General features: G+C 32.2%; 1 protein-coding gene across 1 annotated transcript; it reads right to left on the bottom strand.

Annotated features, from left to right (window-relative positions):
• Positions 1-269: 269 nt before the first annotated feature.
• On the bottom strand, positions 270-25,152 carry LOC136974220 (exosome complex component RRP43-like). The gene is made up of 11 exons (XM_067269045.1): positions 25,118-25,152; positions 24,980-25,028; positions 21,875-21,938; positions 18,948-19,021; positions 14,686-14,731; positions 14,488-14,593; positions 14,347-14,392; positions 10,304-10,400; positions 7,139-7,256; positions 3,458-3,564; positions 270-468 (listed from the first exon to the last, which is right to left on the bottom strand). Exons 1-11 carry the CDS (start codon positions 25,132-25,134, stop codon positions 356-358), a joined length of 837 nt encoding a protein of 278 aa, XP_067125146.1. The 5' UTR covers positions 25,135-25,152; the 3' UTR covers positions 270-355.
• Positions 25,153-25,254: the final 102 nt, after the last annotated feature.

The raw sequence follows: 25,254 nt of genomic DNA on the forward strand, positions 1-25,254 counted from the left end.
TATAAAGAATGAAATGTTTGCAAAAGCCAACATTTATACACTTCATTCTTTGTAAGTGAGCATTTGGATTTTGTTTAAAGAAGGTAGGTCTAAGCAAAATAATCCATTAATGTTTCACACTTGCAAGTATGCTTTTTCAGTAATCGAGGAAGAGGATGGATGTTTTGTTTAGTTTTAGTATTTAAAGTCACCCGAAGATGGACGTAAAAGTACCAAATCAATCAATTTTAGGAAACCGTGCAATCGTTGGCTACAAAAATTCAAAAATATGTAATCAAAAATTAAAAGAACAACTTTATTCTTCATAAAAACAATGAATTATTAACAGATGAGTGAAAGAAGTATGGGGTGTTCTTTATGTCTTTAACGTTAGAATAGTTTTATTGATGAGTTTTATCAATTGTGCCGATCTGTTTTTTGTTAATGTTATGCATTTGCAAAGATCTTCGTCGGCGATTGCGCTTCCACCTGTAAATAACAAAGATTTTTATTAATTTAGTATTAAAAATATTTAGCTTTGAACAAAAACAAAATAATTAGGATAAAACTGCATTATATGTAACACACAAAAACTGAAATTTGTCATTTATTTTTCAAATATATTCTAGACTTTATACATTTATCTTGATATAACCTTGTGATATTAATTTTTATGTGGAGGAGTTTTGTGTTCAAATTGTTAATGCAAGTAATGAAATGATTTTTTAGCCGTCAACGTACTAACCTTCCTTATATTTATACGTCGAGAATTTGTTTTTATGTTGTCGATTGACCAACATTTTAATAACAACATAACTTGCCTGTTGCTTTGAGACAAGGCTCAACTGCATAACTTTACTAAGTACAAGTGAATGCGTGTGTTAAAATATAGACTTTTCTTACTCTCGGTGGAAGTGTTTGAGTGCAAAAGTGAATGGTGAGTTAACATCCAGTTTCTCACGAAAGTAAAGAAATCTATGACAGAAACTTTTCAATTATTGATTGACAGGCTTATGGTGACAAGTTCATGTCTCGTACATTTTGAATGTCACAATATTCAGAAAGCAGAGAAAGCATAAGCCATGTTGATTTTCTTCAATATCCGGGTTATTGTAACGATAGAATGGATTTCCAGTGGCCGGACAGTAAATCGGCAGTATTATCTTGAATTATCAACAAAATTACACGAAGGCGCGAGAAGAATTGTGGAGAAATGTGGGCATCTTGATGCAAAATCCAACCCCAACACTTTGAGAAGTGATTTTTAGCTAATTACAGCATTATTGTGCTTGAGCACCCACTTTATTCTCCAGACCTGGCTGCCTGTGACTTAATCTCTTTCCATAGATCAAATTGGTGCTCAAATAAACTCATTTTTAGTCAGTAGAAGACATGAAAGTAAAAATGACAAGAGATCCTCAACAGCCTTTCAGAAAATGATTTTTAAAATTGCTTTGAACGTTGCAAACAATGCTGTCATTTGTCAACTCAGAAAAGAACTATTTTGAATATCATTGTTGATTTTCTCAGTTCGTTAAATAAAAAGATACACGGACATGGTTCAACTTTTCTATCATTACTCATAAATCAATTTTTTGCATCTTTGAAGATCATCATCATCATTTGTAATATGGATTTTTATTAAAAGCAATACAAATATGTATAAGATCTATAACAAAATATGTAGCATAAAACCAATATGTAGCATAGATCCTAGTAAGTTTACTAACACTCTACAGAGTTTTTAAAGATTATAAACATGAAAATTGTGAGATGACAATGAAACAAGAAGATCAGAGAGGAAGATAACAGATAAAATACCCAAACAGAGCATATTTTATCACAGCTAAACAATTTAAAAGTTCATTATATCTAAATACATGCAAATCTTTATATTCCACCCTTCCATAGTATCAATGAGTACTTGTGAATGGACTGTCCCCATAAATGTTAAATAAAAAGTCCTTTGTTATCCACGAACTATTAAATGAACAATTTTACATGCAAACAACATTGATATTGCCAAAAAAATATGTGATTTTCAAACTTGTATAGAATTCTTATAGTTTGAGGTACTACAATTTAGTGCTGGTTTCAAGGGCAGTGCTAAATTGTGGATTAGATAGTTAAATCCTATTTATTAGGTTATCTAACAATTTGGAGGTCTTATCACACCAAGGCTGACAGAAAGAAGGACCAGATCTTTTACTAAAAGTTAGTCTTTAATAATCACATTTCAAATTTAGGTAAGGACCCCTCATCAAGCTTACAAACACATGGCACCAACATAATAATTATAACACTAATAGTTAACCAATACAAAGGAACATCTAATATATACAGTGCACTGTATTTACAATTTTTAACGTAACCCACATACTAAAGAACTAAAGCTATCGAGCATAAAACTTTTCAATACAATGACAATGTGATATATCATATTATTTGGGACCAGTAAATGTCTTATTTTCTCCCACATTTTCCAAATTCTGGTAGACTGTTCCACTATTAATAATAAACATTGTTAAGTATATTAAAAACCAAAAAGGGAGGAAAACTAACAATGAACTTACTATTATTAAAATAATTGGTTTCCAGACTTTAAACAAAAACAAATACAGTGGACCCTGATATAACGCGCATATCGGGTGGGAAACAACACCCGCGTTATAAGGTGAACCGCATTATACCGAGCGACGCACTGTAACGCAGTTCAACTCTTTACTTTAGCAATAATTCAAGCTTTTCTTTTACTCATCATGCATACAATAATTAAACACTATTCAAAAATACATGCAGGAACTCAACACACACACAATTACTCAATATGCAGTAACAATAAAATGCGCTACTCACTAATGCCGCACGGACCTGTATAAACGTGTTTGAGCTTATCGCGTCGTGAACATCGCCCGTGCTATAACCGAGTGCACGGTATAGTGAGCAGCGCTACAACGAAGGTCCGCTGTACACCTGATCCATAAGACTGTGAAGTAAACTGCCTTGTTACAATTCATTTTACAATGTGATGTGACTATACTCCCACATTTGTTTCAAGGTTATGTAAAAACAATGTCAATCCACTCCTTGTGTAGCTTCAGTCCCATGTTGTTATTAATTCTAATGTCTTCCTGTATTTTCAGAATTTCTGGGTGTACCTGTAATCTTTTTAATTGATAGTATCAAGAGTATTCTGACAGAAAACAACCTGCTAAATTGTGGATTGACTGTTTAAAACTGAATTAGGACATTTTGTTATAAAATAGATTAAGCTGTCTAAAGATACTTTAATTGTGTAAAAATTATGATTTCTGGGCAGACATCTCAAGCTTTTGAAAATTTTACTTACAAACTCAATTGTAATCAAATCCTTTGATTAATTTTTATTATTAAAATGTCACAGTAAATATTTTCTTATGGCAATAATCACGTGAAAGTTTATATTTTCATTATAAATCTTGGGAAATGTTGTAAATACCTGGTTTATGAATACCGGCAAGAGATCCGTCTTCTAGAATGACTATATGAAATGTCCCCGAACTCCAAAATTCTTCTTCTTTAGTCGGATCGGCAATGACAGTTTCTCTAAATTAACAAGACAAATTTGATAATTACAAAATATAATTTTGCCAATTAATTTATTATCTTGTTAATTGGCCAACAATATATGTGGGGCAGTGCAAAAATAAGGACACTGGATCCTTATTTTTGGAGTCAGTGCATGGTATAGATATCATCCTTCTAGAGAGGCTGTGTTTTGCCGTAAGGATGCATTCTGTGCACAAACAATAGTAGTTGAGTAGTTGGAAGTTATTGCAAATGTGAAAAGTGTGCCTGTTCAATATGCCAAAGTAATAAGATGGCAAATAGATGTGTTGCAGACAATAATGAAGTGTAAACAGTCATCCACTATGAATGGGCTGCTACAAAGACTGGTGGAGGTATATAGACCAGACACAATGTCAAAACAAATGGTGCAGTGAGGTGCAGATAATTCTACGATGGTCTTGAGACTGTCAGAGAGAAGCAGTGAATTGGCAGCCAGTAACATCTGCTGGAGAGGATAATGTTACAAGAGTGGAGGCCTTGATTTGTGCCAACAGACGGGTGACTATGGAAGACATTCCTGCAGAATTGGGTGAAGGTCATGCCCGAGCATGCCACACAATCTGTGATGTGCCATATTATCACAAAGTGTTGGCTTAATGAGTGCCTTGGCAGTTTAATACCAATAACAAGACTGCCTGAATGAGCATCAGGCTGCAACTTCTCTTGTGGTACAAGTGGGAGGGTAACCAATTTCTCTTCCAAATCATGACAGGAACAAAAGCTTCTTGCTCCAGAATCAAAAACATGGAAGCACTCAGATTCTCATCCAAAAGAGAAGTTTAAAGTGGTCCAGTCAACAGATTAGCATCCCAGAAAATTGTGAGAATCTTAAGGGATATTACTGGATTTTCTAGAAAATGGAACTGAGAATGCTAACAACCGCAACACACTGACAAGACTAAAAGTTACCAGACCTTCTCAGTTCGGGGATCACCCTTGACAACAATGCGAAGCCTCACCCAGCATCCCATGTTGCCAAATTTGGTTCTGAATTGTCTGAAGAATACCCCTTATAGTCTGGACCTAGCACCTAGTAACTTCCAGCTTTACATAGCTTTGAAGGAGATAGTAGGAGGCCAGTGTTTTATCAACAAGGAAGAGGTGGGAGAATCGTTTGAAACTGTCCTTAAGCAGCACACAGACTTTACAAGAGGGATTTCTTTAAACTGATGAAACAATACAACAAATGCAGCATAGAAAAATAAAATGAGAATATCTCTTTATCCATAATATACTTGGTCTCTTTGTGGAAAATTATAATTATCACAGTCACACGAGGCTTTAGGCATAGGAAAAGTATATATATGAAACTTTAAAAATCAATTTTCCAATTGAGATATTCCCACTAAATTTTAAGTAGCATTAATAATAATTTATTGTATAACAGTGGCGTGCCGTCATTGGAAGCGGTGGAAGCGCCGCATCCACCTTCCAATGACCTTCTCTTGTATTTTCTAAAATATACATTTTCATATTTTAACGTACTTTCAATTAATTAAAATTAATATTTTATTATAACTGCATTATGTATCTTATTAAAAAATTTTATACTATATGTGAGAAAAACGATAAGATTGCTATGGTATATTCGAATGTCAGTGGCGGAATGGAAGCGCTTCCGAGACGGCTTTCAAGGCGAGAATAACCGAATGGTGTAAAGCAGCTAGAGGGCATTGGCACATGCGCTTTACAGAGCACCAACCTCGGCCAGTTTAGCTGGTGGAAACTACACACATATAATGCTTCCAATGATTCTATCCCTTAGCTATATACACATATAAAGATTCTATCTGACTATCTCTTAGCCACTGGGTAGGGAGCTATCTGACTAAGTGAATTGTTTAAGATTTAAAAAGCAAAGAGTATTCAATGTTATTTTTATGTACGTTTTTTTGCAAAGTTATATTTAATTACAGTATAATTAAATCTTTAGAATTTTTATCACTTTTAGATGTTTCTCATAATAATAAAATTATTAACAATTTTTCCAAGTGTGTTTTAATTCTATAAATTAAGTAAATTTTATGGGAAATTTTTTGATTTTTCTAAATTACGTAGCAAATTGCAATATTTATATTCGTGTCCGGACTATATTGACAAGTAACTCTTAGACATAAAACATATTATAATTAATGTCGATCCGAACAAAGACGTACTAAAAGAATTATACGATTTAATATCATTAATTTTTACGGTACCATTTACCGGTGTGTCTGTCGAGCGCAGTTTTTCGACCACTAAGCAAATTCGTACATTGGCCAGGAACACGATCGGAGGAAAAATTGTGGTCGCTAGCATTGCTTTCGATAGAAAAAGAGCTTTCAAATACGTCGATGGAGTCGACGACCGGCGACTTTTATGATAAAGTAATTAACGACTTGGCGGAAAAAATCGCCGAATAGAGTTAGTCTATAAAAAATTAAAAAAACAAGTTTTTCTATTATTGTTTGTATCGTATCAATTTGTATTATGTATGTATTATTTGTATTTTAGAACTAAATACATAAGTTGTTTATTTTTGTCGTTTCCAGTATTTGTTTAAAACTTTTATGGAAATGTGAGGTTCCGGACGAGTCTGACCCGTCACGAAAGACGCGAAAAAACGGTTAATTTAGAGAAAAATTTATTAGTTTAAAAAAACATAGGTAAAAGTCGTTTGTAGTTGAACACCCGTTGTTTATATCAAACTGCAAAGCAGAAACCATAAATCACAGATGGAAGTCGTCCTATGATCAGTGGAAGATCGAATTCGTCTTTAATTTTGACTTTTCTCACTCTCCAGGTAAGTCTCGTTACTATACGTAACGAGGGACCAACTACTCGGGAAGCGTAATTGAGAGAGAACAACCAATCAAAATGGATGAAAGAAAGAACGGAGATTGATATAATTTCCAACAATTGAGGACACCTGGCACTTGGTTAACGTTCCAAATAACCAAAACGCCGTGTGTCAACGTGCAAAAAAAAAGGAAAAAAAAAAAAAAAAACAGTTTCTCGTCTATTGTGCCAACCTGTAACCCGTGCCACTTCGGACTTAGACCGTGTCCCCCTGCCTTACAGACTTGTCAATGCCACTGTCTCGGGACCACCTTCGATCGACCATCGAAGAACCACATCAACGCTCGGGACGTCCGAACGGCTGATTGTCCTAAAGCCAACTATTTTGTACATAGTATATGTTAAAATAAACGGTTTTTGTCAGATACTTGTTGTCTTTGTCTCTACAGCCACCACCCATGTACGAATGGACCCTAGACCATTACTGACGCGCAATTAACTGCTTGCCCCTGGAAGTCGGCTTCTTACAGAAACGCAGCTTCCCTATCATCAAATGTCACGGCACGCCACTGTTGTATAATTAGTACGTATATTAAAAGATTTTAATAAAATTTACTTGAAAAAATATATAAATTTATGTAAATAAATATTGAATTTTTTAAAATAATCTACTTATTAAATGTAGCAGTACCAAGCAGCATTAACAAAGATCATTGTAATCTTTGTTTGACAATAACTTTTTTAATCAAATTTTTAAACTGTTAATACTTACCCGTCAAAGATCGTAAACGATAAAGAAATGGGTAGATGATGGACTTTTAACGATTCCGTATTATGTTCTACTATCGTACGGTTGGCCTCCTCGCTTATTTGGACGACCGGTAGTGTTGCTTTCAGAAGAAAATTGTTAATATAAGTGAAAAGTATTTAAATATAAAACAAAATTCTTAGAATTAAGATTATCTATTCCTGATGTGACACAATCTTTATTCATTAGTCAAAAATTATTATAGTATTGCCTTATTTTACTTTGTTTTCTCTGATAGCATACGACAATGGCGGGCATTAACTAAATCCAATAACTCTGTTTGTTTGATAATCAAAAACTATACTATACGGACTATCTATAAAGTCCCAATGTAGAGATAGTGTCCAGTTCGAGAATATCTTGGTGAAAATTCAGTGAATTATGGATTGAATGTGGATCCAATACGACACGATCCCTCAAAATCGAAACAACATACGAAAATTCATTCTGGGAAACTGCAAAAAAGTAAATTTCTGTACTGTTTTACAGTTGAAAATCTAAAAAAAAAATACTATGATCTGTTTTAATGACTTCCAAATGTCAAAATGGAAGATGATGTCCAGAAGAAGGTGGGAAAAAATTAAGAGTTATGTAAAAAATATAATTTCCTATGATAAATATTTATAGTTATATAATATATAAAGAACAAGTTATAAATACATTGAAAAATATTATTAAAGGTAAAGTTATAATTTTCTTGCATTTTTAAGTTGTAAAAAGCACTTAAATAGCTTAAAATTATTTAAATTTGGATGTAGTGTTTGACTAAATTGTAAAGTTGAAGAAGTTGGACAGGAATTAGATTGCAGTCTTGGACTCCATTAAGTCTTTAAAATTATGTTAATATAGGGTTGGGCAAAATGTATAGCTGGATATAAATGAGGCAACAAAATGTAACTGCTGGATGAATGTATCAAAATCACATTGGTACACAGCCAACAATATGTCATTTGCATATCACAAACTTCAAAAGTCATTTCCTGAATATTACGTAGATGATCACCATACGAGCAATGCTTTCTTCCAGGTGCTGGACAAAAACTTGCATTACATGATCCAATGTGCCTAAGGGAATGTTCTGCACAGCATCACATATATGGTTCTTTGGGTCGTCCAGTGTCTGTGGGTATGTAGCAAACACCTGACTCTTCAGGTACTGTACCCCTACAAGAAGAAGTCCGGAGTGACCAAATCCAGTGACCTTGTTGGCCAGTGAATGTCCCCAAATATAGAAATCAATTTGGGGACATTTATTGTGGAAATATCTGCAAAGTTAGTATTGCTTTCAAACACTGGTAGATCTGAAGAACCATATATGCAATGCTAGATTGTGTAATGCATGCATTTGTCTGGTACTTGAAAGAATGCATTGCTCATAATGGGATCACTTACCTGTTGTAATGTAATATTCAGGAAATGACTTTTGAAGGTCGTGATATGCAAATGGCATATCTTTGGATGTGTACTGATGTTATTTTGAGACATATTCATCCAGTGGTTACATTTTGCAGCTTCATTTATATCTGGCTACACATTTTGCCCAACCCTATATAACAAGACTACAGATATGAATATGTATCTTCTTGACAGAGCAACAATCTCTCAATTCTTTACTGATAATGGGATTATTCCAATAATGGAAATTTCAATGTCTAATGCCCATAGGGCTAAGATGGTAAAGATAATGATGTAGTAATACTAACAATCCCAAATGTCCTTTCATTCTTCTATTTAATGATGTATACATAGAACAGTTTTATGTTGGTTCTTTTTGTTTTGTGATTTTCACCACATATACATTGGCTTTTTACTTTATTTTGTCCTTATTTAAATGAAACCAATTTCCTAAATAAAGCAGTTTCATTTAGACAGGGTCTAAATGAAATTGCTTTTACACTGACTTGTGTGAACAATACACAACATACAACACACAGCAACGAATGCAGCATGAAGACATAGGCATGTGAAAAATACAGATTTTGCCATCTACGTTTGATGTGCACATTAGCATTTTTCATACTTTCTATCCATACTATTCACATATGCAGGATGTCCTTTTGTACTAAATTGGTCTCACTCTAAAACTCTATAATTGATTTTTTTCTGTATTGTGCATTGTTTTCAAGATAGGAGAGGCGTGCTAACTTCTGAATTTTATTGCTACGAACACTGCAAGCAGTCTCGTCCTGTAGTGCATAGTCACTTTATTATAACTATATGCCACATTCGTAACTGTAGCTACCTGTGTTCATCAGTTATGTGGGCTTAAAAGGACTTTACTATGCATCCTGTATAGTGTATAAAACGGTGCCAGTTTCTAAGGACTTGGTATTACTTTAATGAATAAGTAGCCACAATTTCCTTAATTTTTAATGTATGAAATTTAAAAAATTGAATGAAGAATATTTGTGGTAATTAAATGGTCTTTATTGAAATTTTATAGAAAATCAGCCAGTTTGAATATTTCAAAAAAGAAAACTAAGATTTCACTGATAAAAAAAATGCTTCATATACTTGATTTACAAAATCAAATCACAGCATAAAGACAATCACCTGATAAATATTAATTATAATTTTGTGACATATTTTTTATTTCCATAATTTCTTACATATAGTCCGTCCATTAGCTGTTTTAAATTCAATTTGAAAGCAGACCCAGAGTAAGTGTTCTAGCAATTTTTACAGGTCATACACAAGAAAGAATGGTATTTTATTTTATTTTTTTAATTAAAAACTGTCTGTAATGACATCTAACTTGTAATTTAATCAAAAGTATTTGCTTCGTGAGTTGAATCCCGATCCTTTCTTCCGGGATTTTCGAAATTCTACACAACATGTTGGCACATCTATCTATCTTTACATCAAATTTTTTACAATTAATTAATTAATCTTAATATAGTCCAAAATAAACTGACAATTTAGCTATAAATTTGGCAAAATGTTTTTTTGTATAAATATAGAAATAAAGTCATTGTTTCTATAAATTGTTCCCTGTGGCAATTGTAATATTGTTCCGACATCGACACAGATTAAAACGTAAGAGTCGTCGCGTAATTTTTATTTCTGATTTCTTTAATGCAAAATATGAGATAAATTAAACAGAAAATAAATTACTTTAGAAAAACTTACTATTTAATAAAGCGGCCAGAAGAGCAATCACGCAGGCATCTATGACACTTCCGTCATAGTTTAAGCAGATTATATCTATGTATAGGCACCAGACTAACTGAAAATAAAAAGAAATGCAACAAAGTTTTTAAATTACTGCTTCAATAATAATGATAAATTTAATTAAAAAAGTTAATTTCAGAATGTGATGATAAAACTAATTCAAAAAACATTTTAATTAAAATATGCAATTATGTTTAAGTATTATTGGCTGACTATGTGATTTGTATAAATCCAAAGAATGCAACATAAAACCTAATTGATTTCTTGTACATAATGTAATCCCACAACAGTTCTTTCCAGTGGAGAGCCAATTGGGGATTTCTCTGTGCCGCACATAAAAGTTTTCTCAGAATATGAAATGTAATTAGACAATAGCAGTACACGGTGGATCTGACAAGTTTCTAAGGTGAACAGAGCTTTAAAAATCTTACATTAATCTCTTCCTTACATATAAAATGCTTCGAAAATGCACCGAATAAGCGAGAAGAGTTTCCGAAAATTACCACTTACAAGCCGAATCTCAATTATAATCAGGGTAATTGAGTGTGTTTCTCTAAGAATAAGGAACAATATTAAGTTTACAGAAAATATTTTTGATGGATTTTTTGCAATAAGGAGAGATGGTTTGATACAATGAATATTCAGGGATCATTCAAATCTGATGCCATCAATTTTACGTCTTTTTTGACCACTTACTCTCTCCCCATCACATTTTGTAACCAACTTTTAGACAGCCTCTGCTGATCTGCCACCCCAATAGTAATATTGAGCATTTCTATAAAATAGATCTATAGTACATTAATTTATTCATATTTTCTGCCAAGACAAGGCTAATTTTAAAAATAGGCCAATAAAAAAACAAAATTCAATGATTTACCACAGAAGAGTCTGATGACACTGTACTAACTCATAAACTAAAGTAAATATGTTTTATACTGATACATCTTTCAATGGTATCTGTAAAGTTAAATTGCTGTCCTTATCATTCCATATTAAAAATTCTACTAACAAAGAATATTTAGTACGGTGCTTCTACTAAAGTGCAACTCACGTGACATACGCCTAAAGGCGTATAACCGCATGGAAAGGGTTAATTAAGATTTTTGTAAAAAATATTATTTCAAATAGGAAAATTTTTGAGAATCTTTAGAAAATTGTCATTCTACTAACCATTCCCATCCATTTTAAAATCTTTATGCATCCCCTACCCAGTGCAGATGTCATATTTGATTTTTATGCAGTTTTAGAAAAAGCTATAGATAATATATTTTTTATAGTCAAATCCTCAATAATCCAAATTACCTGCCGATTTCTAATAAGTTAGAATCGAAACATTGGAATGTAATAATAAATAACCATGTCAAGTTTAGATGCACTAATTTTTGGCTCAATCGTTATTTCTTATTGTCTTTCCATTCAAAGTTAGTCGAATATTAATTGGTTGGATGTTAAATATTTTACATAGAAAACTGTTTCAAAGAGCAAAGATAACGCTACAGATTATAAACAGAATAAAACTAAATTTAGTTATGTATACAGCAAATATCTCAGATTTTTATTCTAAAATTGCATTATAAAGATGCTTATCTAACTAAGAGAGAAAAATATGTTTGTTTTGTAAAGCTATCTTTTCAAGAAAGTCAAGATTCACCAGAGAAATTAATTTTTCTTTTAAATAAAATTAATATCCATTCAATTATATATATATATATAAAACTTATACAGGAGCCAGTAAGGCTCTAGCAGAGCCACAAGTGGCCTGCAAGCTCCAGTTTGGTCACTGTGGGTCACTTGACAAATAATAATAAATGCACACACACAAAAAATTAATCTGAAAGAATAAAATTTAAATAAAAAGTTTAAGATAGGGAAAATGATGGACTGATATAAAGTTTCTATTGAAATATAAATTATTTTACACACAAAATTACCTGTTAAGAGGTAATGTAAGACAGCTGAATTCAAATTTGAATTTTGGCACAGTATAAAATGAATTAAAATTTAAATATTAAAAATGCTTTTTCCTTTGATTAAGTTGATTTCTTTAGTTAAGCCAAAAGATTTCTGTTAAGTTTTGAAAATCATGTAATGTTTCTTACGCCCTTTTTTTGTATCATCAAATGGAACAAAGCTGAATGGATGAATTTCAAAATTGCCCAACTATCAAATTAAATCGATAATGTAATTTAACATTTTAAATATATTATTGAAGTTTACGACTGATTATTTTGCTTGTAATGAGAAATACCTATTTACTGTATTTTATTACCCTGGGTGATCTCAAACAAAAGTAGAACGTTTGAGTGATTGCATGAGGGGTTTGGTGATCGCGTGAGTCGGACTTAATGCCGTAAGCCAATTGTGCTCGTTGCACTGTCACCTCGTGGTCCTCTAAGTCTGACTTGCAGTGTCACCAAACTCCTTGTGAGTTCTACTTTTGTTTAATCAGTTAGTATAAAATCTATTAGCAGACTTTATTTTTAAATAATTTATAGGTTACTCATTCAGTAACCCTTAAATAAAGGTTGGAAAGTAACATGACTGCTTCATTTATGTGAAATCATCATTTTATATAACTTAGTTCTCAATCTGTTTAATAGAGAAACAGTCTGTTACCAGTTTTTACAAATACAATTTATTTAATGTGATTTATTAATAACGGAAATTTTTATACTACAAGCAAAATTTTTAGTCTATGATTTTGGAGAAGGTCACTAGTAAGCAACTGTGTGAAGAGTATCCTATTAGAATTTTTTTTAGCCATTCAAAAATGTTTGTAAAGCTAAATCTTCATATAATTGAATATCTTGGTTGCGGAATTATCATTAAAAATTCTTGTCTGGGCTATTTTGAAGCATTCAGTTAACCTTTTTTACTATAAAAGCACATCTAATGAAAGAATTTACTATATAATTGCATCTGTATGAATGTCAAGACTCAAAGGAACCTCAAATGTATATATCATGACCCAGAGACTACAGGGTGTACCAAATGTTCCCTTATTTCAATCTTTCAAATGTTTTTATCAATAAAACATGGCTTGCATACAAAATGTAAAGGAACAAAACACAGGTACAAACCATCAGCTATACTCAAATTTTAGTGTATAAGCTGGATACATCACCTTCCCTCTGGAGAGAGAGACCGCTTGACATGTCTTTCTACTCATATTGTAACATTGTTAGTGATATCTGTTACTCTGCCAAAATGTTATGTTTTGGATCATCCAAACTGTGGAAATTATTAAATAAACTCTATCCTTTAGATATCCCATAAAAGGATATCTGGCAAAGTGAAGTTTAGGGGGAGAAAACGTCTACAAGTTCCTAGATACGATAGTGATAAAAAAACTAATCTGGGTTTCACGAAACTTTCAAACAACTTCATAAAAAGTAAGCTTATTTAGTAGTACATCATTAGGAATTTCTTCTTCAAAATCTTCAAACATTATAAGATTTTGTGTCAAAGTAAGAGTACCAAAAGCATGATTCTTTGTTTTGGATAAATGCCATACTCAATTATATACACAGTTACTTCACTCATATGAATTTGTTCAAAATACTTTCAAGACTGTCACAAATCTAAATCATCAACAACCCTTTTGTCACTTTTTCATCATGTCTGAAAATAACTTTCAAAATTTGAGCAAGGGAACTATCGGTACATCCTGTACACACATATTTTATGGACTATAGATTTTTTCACTTAATTCATATTTGCTTAATGCACTACTTTAACTATGTATCTACCCACACAAACTGAAAACTATTTTTATTTTTAATTATTATAAAACCGACTATATTTATATTTTCTATATTTCATAAATACAGTGTGAATTTGTGAATATTTTTATTAAGTTGAAATTTCAAAGAATGCAGTTGAGAAAAACTGAATTCTTCCGCAGATGAAATCTAACAACTTAAAAGACGTTAAGAAAATAAAAACACCTAAATTGAAGTTTCCAATTTGAAACAAAATGTTAATAATGAAGCAATACTTACTTTATTTTCTTCTATGCAGAGGTCTTCTTTTAAAATGCAACCTGAACTAAAAATAAAATCATGAATTCAATTTTATAAAAATTTAATTTGCTAACACATAAAAGAACAATTTATAAAAGGAATTATCAATTCGTTATTTACTTTTCAATTAATTCTAGAATTTGTTGACTCAAAACTTGAGCTTGTTCGCTCGGTGGACCGGGTTTAAAAAACGATGCGCAGAGCGGAGGTAGGTCGACGTTCGGTACTAATAAAAGTTTATTTTAAAAAAGCACAGTTAGCATGCTAAATTAAAATTTATTTGAATGGATATAGACTTTTTCCTTCTTACTAACTTACCTATGAAACCTTTCTTAGGTTCTTCTGGAGAAGGGGTTACAAGTTCCTAAAATATCTTTATTTTTAATTTCTTTCAACTTGAATTGAAATAATGATAAATTATAAATTGCATTACAATCAAATAAATATACATATATACTAATACAGTATTTTTAATTCTTTTCAACTTATTATTTTAAAAATACTATGAACAAAAGATAATTTCATGCAGTGAAGAAGCTTAACTAAATGTATTCTACTGATTATTCATGAAGTTATCCTTGTGATGAATTTTACCCAAGAGTCACCCTATAATATGTAAACTTCTGCTGATTCTAACTTTACTATTTTAACATGTGTACAGGATCATGCAATTCATGAGAATCTGATTAATACAGATGATGATGTTTGACATGCAACATCTCAGATTTATGGCTAAGCCCAATTTTTGCCCATTTCAGTTGGCTAAGGTGTGAAACGAGTGAATCAACATCAGTGAGAGATGATACAGACTGTCTAGTAATAAATTATGAGATTCAAATCATATTGACAGACTAACGAAGTAATATGAGGCCAAGATTTTATTTTAATTAGTCTAACTATAATAGCTGTTTATAAAAGGCTATAAACAGGTTAAAATATCTACGTTACTTAATATATAGATTCAGAAATAAATAAGAGCAAGAGTATCTTTAATGTCAGTTGTACTGTGATATGGAAAGTGAAGAAATTACTATATTACAGTGTCTTCCAAAATGAATGCTACCATTTTAAATTACTGTAATTATGTTAATTATTATCTGAGAAGTATGCAATATACACCAATCAATAGAGTAACTGTCCGAGTTTCATCTCCCATCTGCATTCAGATGTCTCAACATCTACTACCTCTAGGAAGTGTTGTAAGTGAAAATGGCAACTCCAAAACAGAGAAAGTGTTTTGCGTGTTCACAGTTCACAAATCACTCATCATTTTGCAACGTGAGTAATCTACAGGAGCTGTAGAATTGTGGTTGCCATGGGAGGAGTGACATGGATATGCCATAGTAAGCATTGGAAGTATTTGAGTATCAGGAATTTGAGGTCAAATGTGTGCCATGTGATGTGAGATGCAAGCATTGAGAAATTGAAATGGACATTACAAAAATTAATGGTATTAACATATTTAATGTAATGTAACAGAAATGTTTTAATATACTTATCTGGAAATCAACATTCACAGATAATAATTAACATAATTACAATAATTTAAAATGATAGCATTCCTTTTGGAAGACAATGTGTTATTTATAAGAATATTGTATGATCAGCACAAGCATACACGTAAACCCTTCCCTTAATTACTAAATGTGAATTAGCTGAAATGGATTCTTTGGCAGATATCTCAAATAATAGTCAAATCAGACTAAAAAAACAGGCTTTACTCTAAAAATTCTGAGCATTTTTCTTAAGCAAAGAATATTATTTAGCTTTGAGTTGTTATATATGTTATAAACAGAGTGATTAATCGAGCATTATTCATAATGACCAAAAAGGGCAAGCAGTCTGATAAATATTGATTAATTTATCAAATTGACCAGTCATTATCAATACCACCATCACCTAGTTGGGCAAAGTGATAATAATATGTTGAGGAGTGATCATCCAACATACGCTAGCCAATCGGCACTCTGACTTGCATATGTGTATCGTAGTACCAAATTTTAAATTTGATTTAAAAAACTCCACTTATTTCATTTAGAAATATTTATTTTTTGTGAATTATTTCAAAGTACTATTAACTGATATTCTTCCGGAAACTTAGAAGTAACTTTCATTTTTTACTCTCACTTTTTGTATCATTGACAAATACACTGATTTTGTAAAAATTTGATTGTTCTTACCTTTTTCTGCTATTAACTCGTTTAATCGGTTGTTGAAGCAATTATTCATATCACTTAATGATTTCTCCACGATCGTTACTTTTGTCAAAGAAGAAAGATTAACTACTGGTCACGTAAATTTAAAATTCGGTACTAAATGCAATACGCATGCGCAACTAAGACGTAAGTTCTGATTGGCTAGCATATGTCAGATGATCACTCCTCAACTTATTATTATCACTTTGCCCGATTAGGTGATAGCAGTATTCATAATGACCGGTCAATTTGATAAATTATTGAAATTTATTACAATGCCCAATTTTGTTGGTCATTATTCATAATGCCCATATTAATCACTTTGTCCATAACATATATATATATATAAAGAGAAAAAATTCAAACATTAATTAACTAGTTAAGTAATGCTGTATCAGCGTGTAGTCGGAACGAAGCTGCTCGCACCTTTATTTTCTAGATTATGAGGGAAAAAAAACAAAGAATCATTCGTTCTCAACAATATATTTGATTTCTATTGGAACATTTAAAGGTACAAATATAAGGTTAGAATAAGCCATTAATTAATTGCTATGCCAACGTCTCACGAAATTCTGTCTATCACTAGGGGTCTTGGACTTACAGATTGACTCGTAACCATCTTTATTGTAACTCTTTAAAAATACTGAGTCAGTTATTTTTTTCACTCGACTCAATGTAACATAGGTAAGACCGATAGATGTCTCTTTTTTCCCTATATCTATTTTGATTTTTGGAAGAGTTAATCCCTGTGATTTATGTATAGTCGTCGAGTATGCTAAGGTAAGGGGAAACTGTCTACGAGATCGCAATATACTGCCATTGTTCGAAGAGTGTGTTACGGGGATTATTGGAAACAGATTACCATAGATGAAAGGTCCCCGATAGCTATCGAATTCCACTAAAATAAACAGAGGAAGAGCTGGAGGGCGAGCATTAGGAGCATATATAATGTAGCGTATAGTTCCTAGTGAACCATTGACGAGACCTCCTTGCACCCATAAGTTGACTCTCGGCACGATTCTGGCATTAACTGAGAGATTCAAATACTTGGAGAGACCAAGAGCTGAGTCATCTTTGGACAAAGGCGGGGCAATATCTGGAGTGTTTTCAGATGCTATATAAGTAAGGGGGCATCCAGTTGACTGCAAGTAGTCTTCGTTGCTTTGTTTAACTTGCTCGTTTGTTGGATATAGCTGTTTGGAACTGATCGAGTTCATCTCTGGATAAATAGGCTCCATTTCTTGTCGTCAGAATGTTCAGATCTGTATCAGAGAAATCACCCAAAGCTAGATGTTGTAAGACATCTGTGAAGGAACTATCTGCACTATTTTGTCTATGAGAATTACTAAGTTCAATGAACTTCTCGAAAGAATCAAATGAGAATGTAATGTAATGTCCCAACAAGGTTCCTACCTTGCTGGTACATTACATTGTAAAAAACACTCGAGGAGAGAGAAGTATCTTTATCAGGAGGAAGCTGACAAAAATTACCAAATAGATAAAGAATCCACCAAACGGTTCATCTTTCTCGGGGTTTATCTCCTTCAATCTTCTCTCGATCATGTAAAGCATTCCTGCACCAATCATTGACATTTTATCAATGATGATGAGTTTGAGCGACTTCATCTCATCTGTAATCTCTGTGCAGCTTCTCCATTTAGAGATCGAAATTTCGTACTAACAATAGGAAGACAAAGGAGAGAATGGATCGTAAAGCCATCGATATTGATCGCTGCTGCTCCACGTTTTAAAAAGAAAACTTTTTTTAACTTATTATTCTATAAAGATTCTTTATATTTGTTGTATATCTAGTTAGCGATAACATTTACCTTTCAAAATTACTGTTTTAATGCTTGTCATATTTTTCCACCACTAGATGACGCTTTTACACGTGTGTGCAGGAAGCGGCTAACACTTGACTTCGTGCATTCCTTGTCAACATTATAACTCTAGAATGAGTGGTCCGATCGTGATGAAATTTTCTCGGACAACTCATCATCACTCAAGGATGAACTGATTAAAATTTCAACTCTCAAAAATGATCCACACTGAAGAAAAACAGGATCTTCATTTTGACCCCTATCTCCAGTTCTACAAAAATGGATCATTTTTGAGAGTTGAAATTTTAATCAGTTCATCCTTGAGTGATGATGAGTCGTCCGAGAAAATTTCATCAAGATCGGACCACTCATTCTAGAGTTATAATGTTGACAATGAATGCACAAAGTCAAGTATTAGTCATCACTTCGTTCCAACAATTAATTATTTGAAATTTATGTTTGAATAAGTTTATAAATTGTAATAATGAAATTCTAAAAACAACAATTAATTCTATTTTTAGTTAAATTTAACTATTTAAAATACAGAGCCAAGGAGTTAACATACCCCCTTTACACCACACACAACTGTCGTCTCCCCTTGTTTAACCATGGCCGAACCATTTGCACTCGTTATATAACCTAAATTAGTAAATTACCTCATTAAGTTTAAATAATAATAATAAAATTTTTAAAATTCAATACTTTTGTACACAAAACAATTAAAATGTTATTTCAGCAACCTATTAGTGCTGTTTTGCCAAACTTATCATGATATATTACAACACTCTTCTTATATTCTTTTTTAAGTACCTTTAACACAATGCATTTCAGACTTGTATCGTCCCTCTTCAGTTGTTTTAGAGTTGTTAAAAAATTAAACTGTACGAAACAAAGGTACGCCATTAAAGGATATATATTAACTTACATTTGGTGTACATACCAGATTATTAAATACACATTTACTACCCAAAAACTTTTCATCTTCAAAAAATAACATTATTAAAATCAACGAAACACAAGCCATAAGATAAGCAGATATTTAAATTTAAAATTATAAATAAAGCACGTAGTAAGGAACTTTTACCTCACTCTTACGGGTATTTAATGTAGGTCCCCCTGCTGACTAAAAATTAATACCAATAGGGGTGCAGTTGCATTCCTTCATTATTTCAAAATGTTCATAAATTTTCCTTTTAAAAGTATTAGACTCCTTTATAATTATTTAAACTGTATTTTATTGAATTTTGCATCCTTGCATCAAATTAGGAACTATATTTAAAAAGCATATTACGGCAATTACAAACAATAATTACACGTCGGCAGTTGCCCACCATTGTAATAGCCAAGGATGTAAAATTCAATAAAATACAGTTAAAATAATTATAAAGGAGTCTAATACTTTTAAAAGGAAAATTTATGAACATTTTGAAATAATGAAGGAATGCAACTGCACCCCTATTGGTATTAATTTTTAGTCAGCAGGGGGACCTACATTAAATACCCGTAAGAGTGAGGTAAAAGTTCCTTACTACGTGCTTTATTTATAATTTTAAATTTAAATATCTGCTTATCTTATGGCTTGTAAAACTTTTGTTGATTTTAATAATGTTATTTTTTGAAGATAAAAAGTTTTTGGGTAGTAAATGTGTATTTAATAATCTGGTATGTACACCAAATGTAAGTTAATATATATGCTCTAAAACAACTGAAGAGGGACGATACAAGTCTGAAATGCATTGAGTGTTGTAATATATCATAGTAATCGTGATAAGTTTGGCAAGACAGCACTAATAGGTTGCTGAAATAATATTTTAGTACAAGTTACCATATAAAAAGCTAAATGAAGGTAAAATAATTAATTCATAATTTCTGATGATTTTATTCTTTTTCTTTTTTTAATAAATTAAAACCAATCCAAAAGAAGATAATGATACTCTTTAAACTGATAAACTAATAAATTAAATTCAAATGAACCAGAACAATGCTTGTTCTCACATATCCTCTCTATCATAAACCACACTTTATCTGAGACTATATGCAGAGATTGTTAAAGATTTACCATCATTTTTTCATTGGTTTGAAAATCATCATCATTATCTTTATTACACAAGTTTTTATGTTGAGCTCTTGCAAAAATAAAATGCCTGTAGCATGTATGCAAGTAGGTCCCAATTAGTACAAGTCTTAATTCAATTTAGTATGAGTTTTTGGTAACTAAAGGCAAATGTATGAAGAAAAACAGAAAAAAAAATTTTTTTTTCAGACAATGCCATTAAAATATTTTAGAAAATAATGAACACATTAATACTATATTTTTCTGGATTGGCCGGCATGCTGCATATAACCAGGAGAGACCAGCACACCAGAAACCCTGGGGTTACCGGCATGCTGGTTAAACTGCAACTAAAAAATAAAATTAATCAAATCTAATAAAACTAGTTATTAAATAAATATTAAAGAAAACATTCCAGTACAATAAAATAATAACATTGTAATGGCTACAATTAACAATCTGTAGTGAAAGTAATAAAGTTTTACTAACACTACCCTGACCTTGAAAGGTAACCTCTTGCTCTCAAATTTCACACAAAGCAGGTTTTAATTGTGTAAGTTGAGATAATTTACAGTAAATTTCTGAAATCTGATGTGTTTATTTTTATGTTTTTGGATCAAATTACAATAAAATAAACATTGCACTGATACCATTCCACAAGTATTTTACATTGTTAGAAAAAAGACAAAATACAGAAATTAAACATATAATTGTAGCTTTTGATGTAATGCAAACAGTTTCAATTTTTTTTGTGTGCCCTCTGGAGAGGGATGTATAACCTCATGTAAACCAGCATGCTGGCATTCCCCCCAGGATAAACTGGAATGCCAGTAGTTACCATACAGAAATATCTGATTTCACGGTCTCCCCTGGATAGACCGACATACTGGACAATCGTAAAAATATGGTACAATAATAAACAATAAAATAAATAAGTAACTAAATACATAACTACAATACATATGTAAAAAATACAAAAAATATATAACACAATAGCTAACATAGAAAAGAACACCAAACTGCCTGCTTCTTTAACTGCTCATCCCTTTATTTGAGCCTAATTTGAATATTATAGTATAAAATAAAGGGACGAGCAGTTAAAGAAGCAGGCAGTTTGGTGTTCTTTTCTATGTTAGCTATTGTGTTATGTATTTTTTGTATTTTTTACATATTTATTGTAGTTACGTATTTAGTTACTTATTTTACAATAATTAATAATTTTTACTAAGCATTTCCAATAAGCTGAAACCAATTACGTCGGATGTTTCACGAAACATCACTAATTGTGAACTGCCTGTACATACATATCCAATTTTTATATTTTAAACTTCTTACTATACATCAATATGAATAATATGAAATAAAGATAATGCAAATTTTCAGTCCATATACATTATTTCATAAAATAAGTAGCACATGATAAACGAAAAATTTCTTACCTATATTAAGAAAAGTTTGTCTACTTTGAAATAATTCTCTTCCGTCGGGTCTTTTATTATTTTTCTGTAAGATTTTAAAATAAATTTATTAATTTAGACCCTTTTATCTTATGATTTTATTTTACTATTGAGTAAATAAAAGCAGTAAAACAGTAAAGACACAAAGTTTTTTATGTTAACTATTATCTGGGAAGTATGTAATGTACAGTTTAAGGCCAAAGTGTTAATACCATACACAATTCAGCACAATTCTGGCACAATCAGCATCAGCACAATTCTGGTATTTTCTCAGGACATTGCAGTTGTCTATCCAGACCCTGACTACAAAAGTCTCCGAATCTTCACAAGCAGAGTGCCTGCATATCGTCTACCACCTGACAAGTCCTACAAGGAGCTGCCAGGGAGGATTACTGCCCAGCAAGTGCAGTTTGTAATGTAGTGCATATAACCGAAGATACTTGAAAATGTGAAATGTGATTTTTTGAACAACATTGGGCACCTTTATCACTGATCTTCAGTACCTAACTAAGGCAGGCAGGATTCATCAGCCTCATCTTGTCCTCTACCAAATGTCCAGAAGAGGCTAAGTGTCACTGGGTAGTAGTACAGGCAAGACTGGCCCAAGAGTTTTTGGTGCCCTAAATTTTTGTACTGTAGGCAATTGCCTAGTGTACCTACAGCTCAGGCTGGTCCTGAGTACAAGAGAACATCAGGGAGACTTGAACAGAGATGTCAATAGTGAGTCAATTTTCTTTGGTCTTTTACATTGACAGTTAGAATGAGTGTGGGATTAGTAGAGATAGTTTAGAAGTGTGAGATTGGTGAATGCTATTCACAAGCAAGAATGGCCAAACACTAGGTCAGTAGAATGTCACTTAAATAGATTATCTATCGTTGTAATGATAGGGCATTTCTTTCTTTTCCAATAAAAATTGTTGGAATGACTAACTACATAGGCTGTTTTTTTCTTCAAGCTCCGATGGTCCATAAAAAAAAAAGACAAGTGTAAATAACAAAATGAATTTATTACCAAAAGTTAGGTACAACATGGTTACTTTTCGACATAATCACCATGAAGATTGAGGCATTTGTCATATCTGTGGACAAGCTTTTCCATTTTTGTCATAGAATGTTGCTGCCACTGACCTGAGATGGCCTTAACAACGTTGTTTTGAAGATCGTCATTAGTTTCGAACCTCTGCCCTCCTAGCCACTATTTCTGTTCAGGAAAGAGATGGAAGTCGCTTGGCGCTAAATTGGGGCTATATACTGGGTGTTTAATGGTAGTGAAGACTTCCATCTTTCAGACTTCTACCAGCTTGGAATTTTTTAATGTGTGAAGACTTTCCTGAACTGAAAACGTGGCTAGCAGGGCAGAGGTTTGAGAATAATGATGATCTTCAAAACAACATTGTTAAGGCCATCTCAATTCATGGTGGCAACATTTTAAGACAAGGGGATGGAAAAACTCGTCCACAGATATGACAAATGCCTCAATCTTCAGTGATTATGTCAAAAAGTAACCATGTTTGTACTTTTGGTAATAAATTTCATTTTGTTATTTACACTTGTCTTTGTTTTATGGACTATTAGAGCTTGAAAAAACAGCCCTCTTAGGTTGCTTGCTAAGCATATGGGATGATTTCTACTGAATCCTGGAAATAATTAGTGTGATAGCATTTTTCATGTCCTATGAGCTTTTTAGTCACTTCTGTAAAGTGGAAAACAGTCTATTTTTAGCAACGTCTTGAGAAATAGTTTTCAAATTTCTCACGTTTATATCCCATTTTTGAGGTCTCCAATATTCCAAGTTTGCAAATTTTGGGGAGTTATATATCACAAAGTCACTTTTGGATCCATAATTCCTTTCAGTTTTTGTTCTCATGGATATGGTCTAGATGGCCGAGCGGTTAAGGTGACAGCCTACCACTCCGGGGGACCCAGGATCAAATATGGACAGATCAAAAAATCCCCACAAATTTTCCAGGGGGTGGTCCAACCGGATATGTTGGATCTGTCATTCACCACCTGGCCACACCATTTTGGGCCTGGCTGAACCCATAATGGGATTGCTAAAAAAGGCCCTCTTAGTGCCCACAGAGTGGAAAGAGTAAAACAAAACATGCCTTAACATCAAAGGAGCTTGGCAGAGATAAAATTATGTCAATCTGTCCGTATTGTAAATGTATAAGAAATTAATTTTGTCGATATTATATTATATAATTATTTTTTATATCGTAGTTCTTTTAATAATTTATTTAGTGTACAATAGTTTCATAAATGTATGATATTTATCATTGTAATTACAGTTTAAAATTAAATAATATAGTGTGTATATATATATATTTTGGTTTATGGAGTCTGACATCGCCTTCCGACCTCCAGGAACCCTCTCCTCTTTAATCCCGTTTTCCCTACATGCTAACTTTACTCCATCATACCAAGTTTGTCTGGGTCTTCCTCTCTTTTTTCTTTTTTGTGGAATGTATTCCATTGACATTTTCAGGAGTCTTTCATCACTCATTCTTTTCACATGTTCATACCAAATAAGTTGTTTCCTCTTTATTTCTTCCAAAACCATCTCCTTCAATACCATTAGGTCTTTGATTCTCTCATTAGTTATTCTTTCTCTTTTTGATATTCTTCACGATCTTCTCAATGTACCCATTTCAACTGCTGTTACTTTTCTCTTCTTTTCCCCGGTCATTCTCCATGCCTCCGCCCCATATAACAGAATGCTTTTAACAATCGCATTATATATTCTTTTTTTTCTTGATTTAGTTATTTCTTCACTCCACCATATTCCATTTAATCTTTTAACTGCTCTCTTACCTTGTGCTAATCTTATATTCATTACCTATTCTAATAAATTACCATAATTATTAGCAACCATATCGTTAGGTTAGGTTAGAACGTGCGTCCCACTGTTTGCTTGCTGGAATTAGAGACGAACCGCCATCTTGGCTACCTAAGGTAACATTAACCTCAATTTCTAATGTATCTCTTCCACCGTGATGAATTTGTATTATAAGATAATTGTAATGCTCACAAAATAATATCCGAAAATGTAATAATCATTCTATAAAATATATAATAAAAAATTACCAAAAAACTTCTGTAATATTCTAATGGCTGTACAGTCTTAAAAACATCTCTAAAAAAATACAAAAAAAATTTAATTTTAATATAAATTATTCAATGTCAATTTGTTTATAATCAAATCAACAAGAAACACGTGCTTACGCCGACGAGAACTCCATTTTAAATCAACAACAACGCCACCTAAAATTTTTACACGTAACAAAATAATTTATAATATATATTTTAAACATTTATTTTATTTGTTTTGCAAAAATAATTACACAAATCATTTTAGAATT

Source organism: Centruroides vittatus, unplaced genomic scaffold (genome assembly GCF_030686945.1).
Source record: "Centruroides vittatus isolate TY-2023 unplaced genomic scaffold, ASM3068694v2 contig_345, whole genome shotgun sequence".
Classification (NCBI taxonomy): domain Eukaryota; kingdom Metazoa; phylum Arthropoda; class Arachnida; order Scorpiones; family Buthidae; genus Centruroides; species Centruroides vittatus.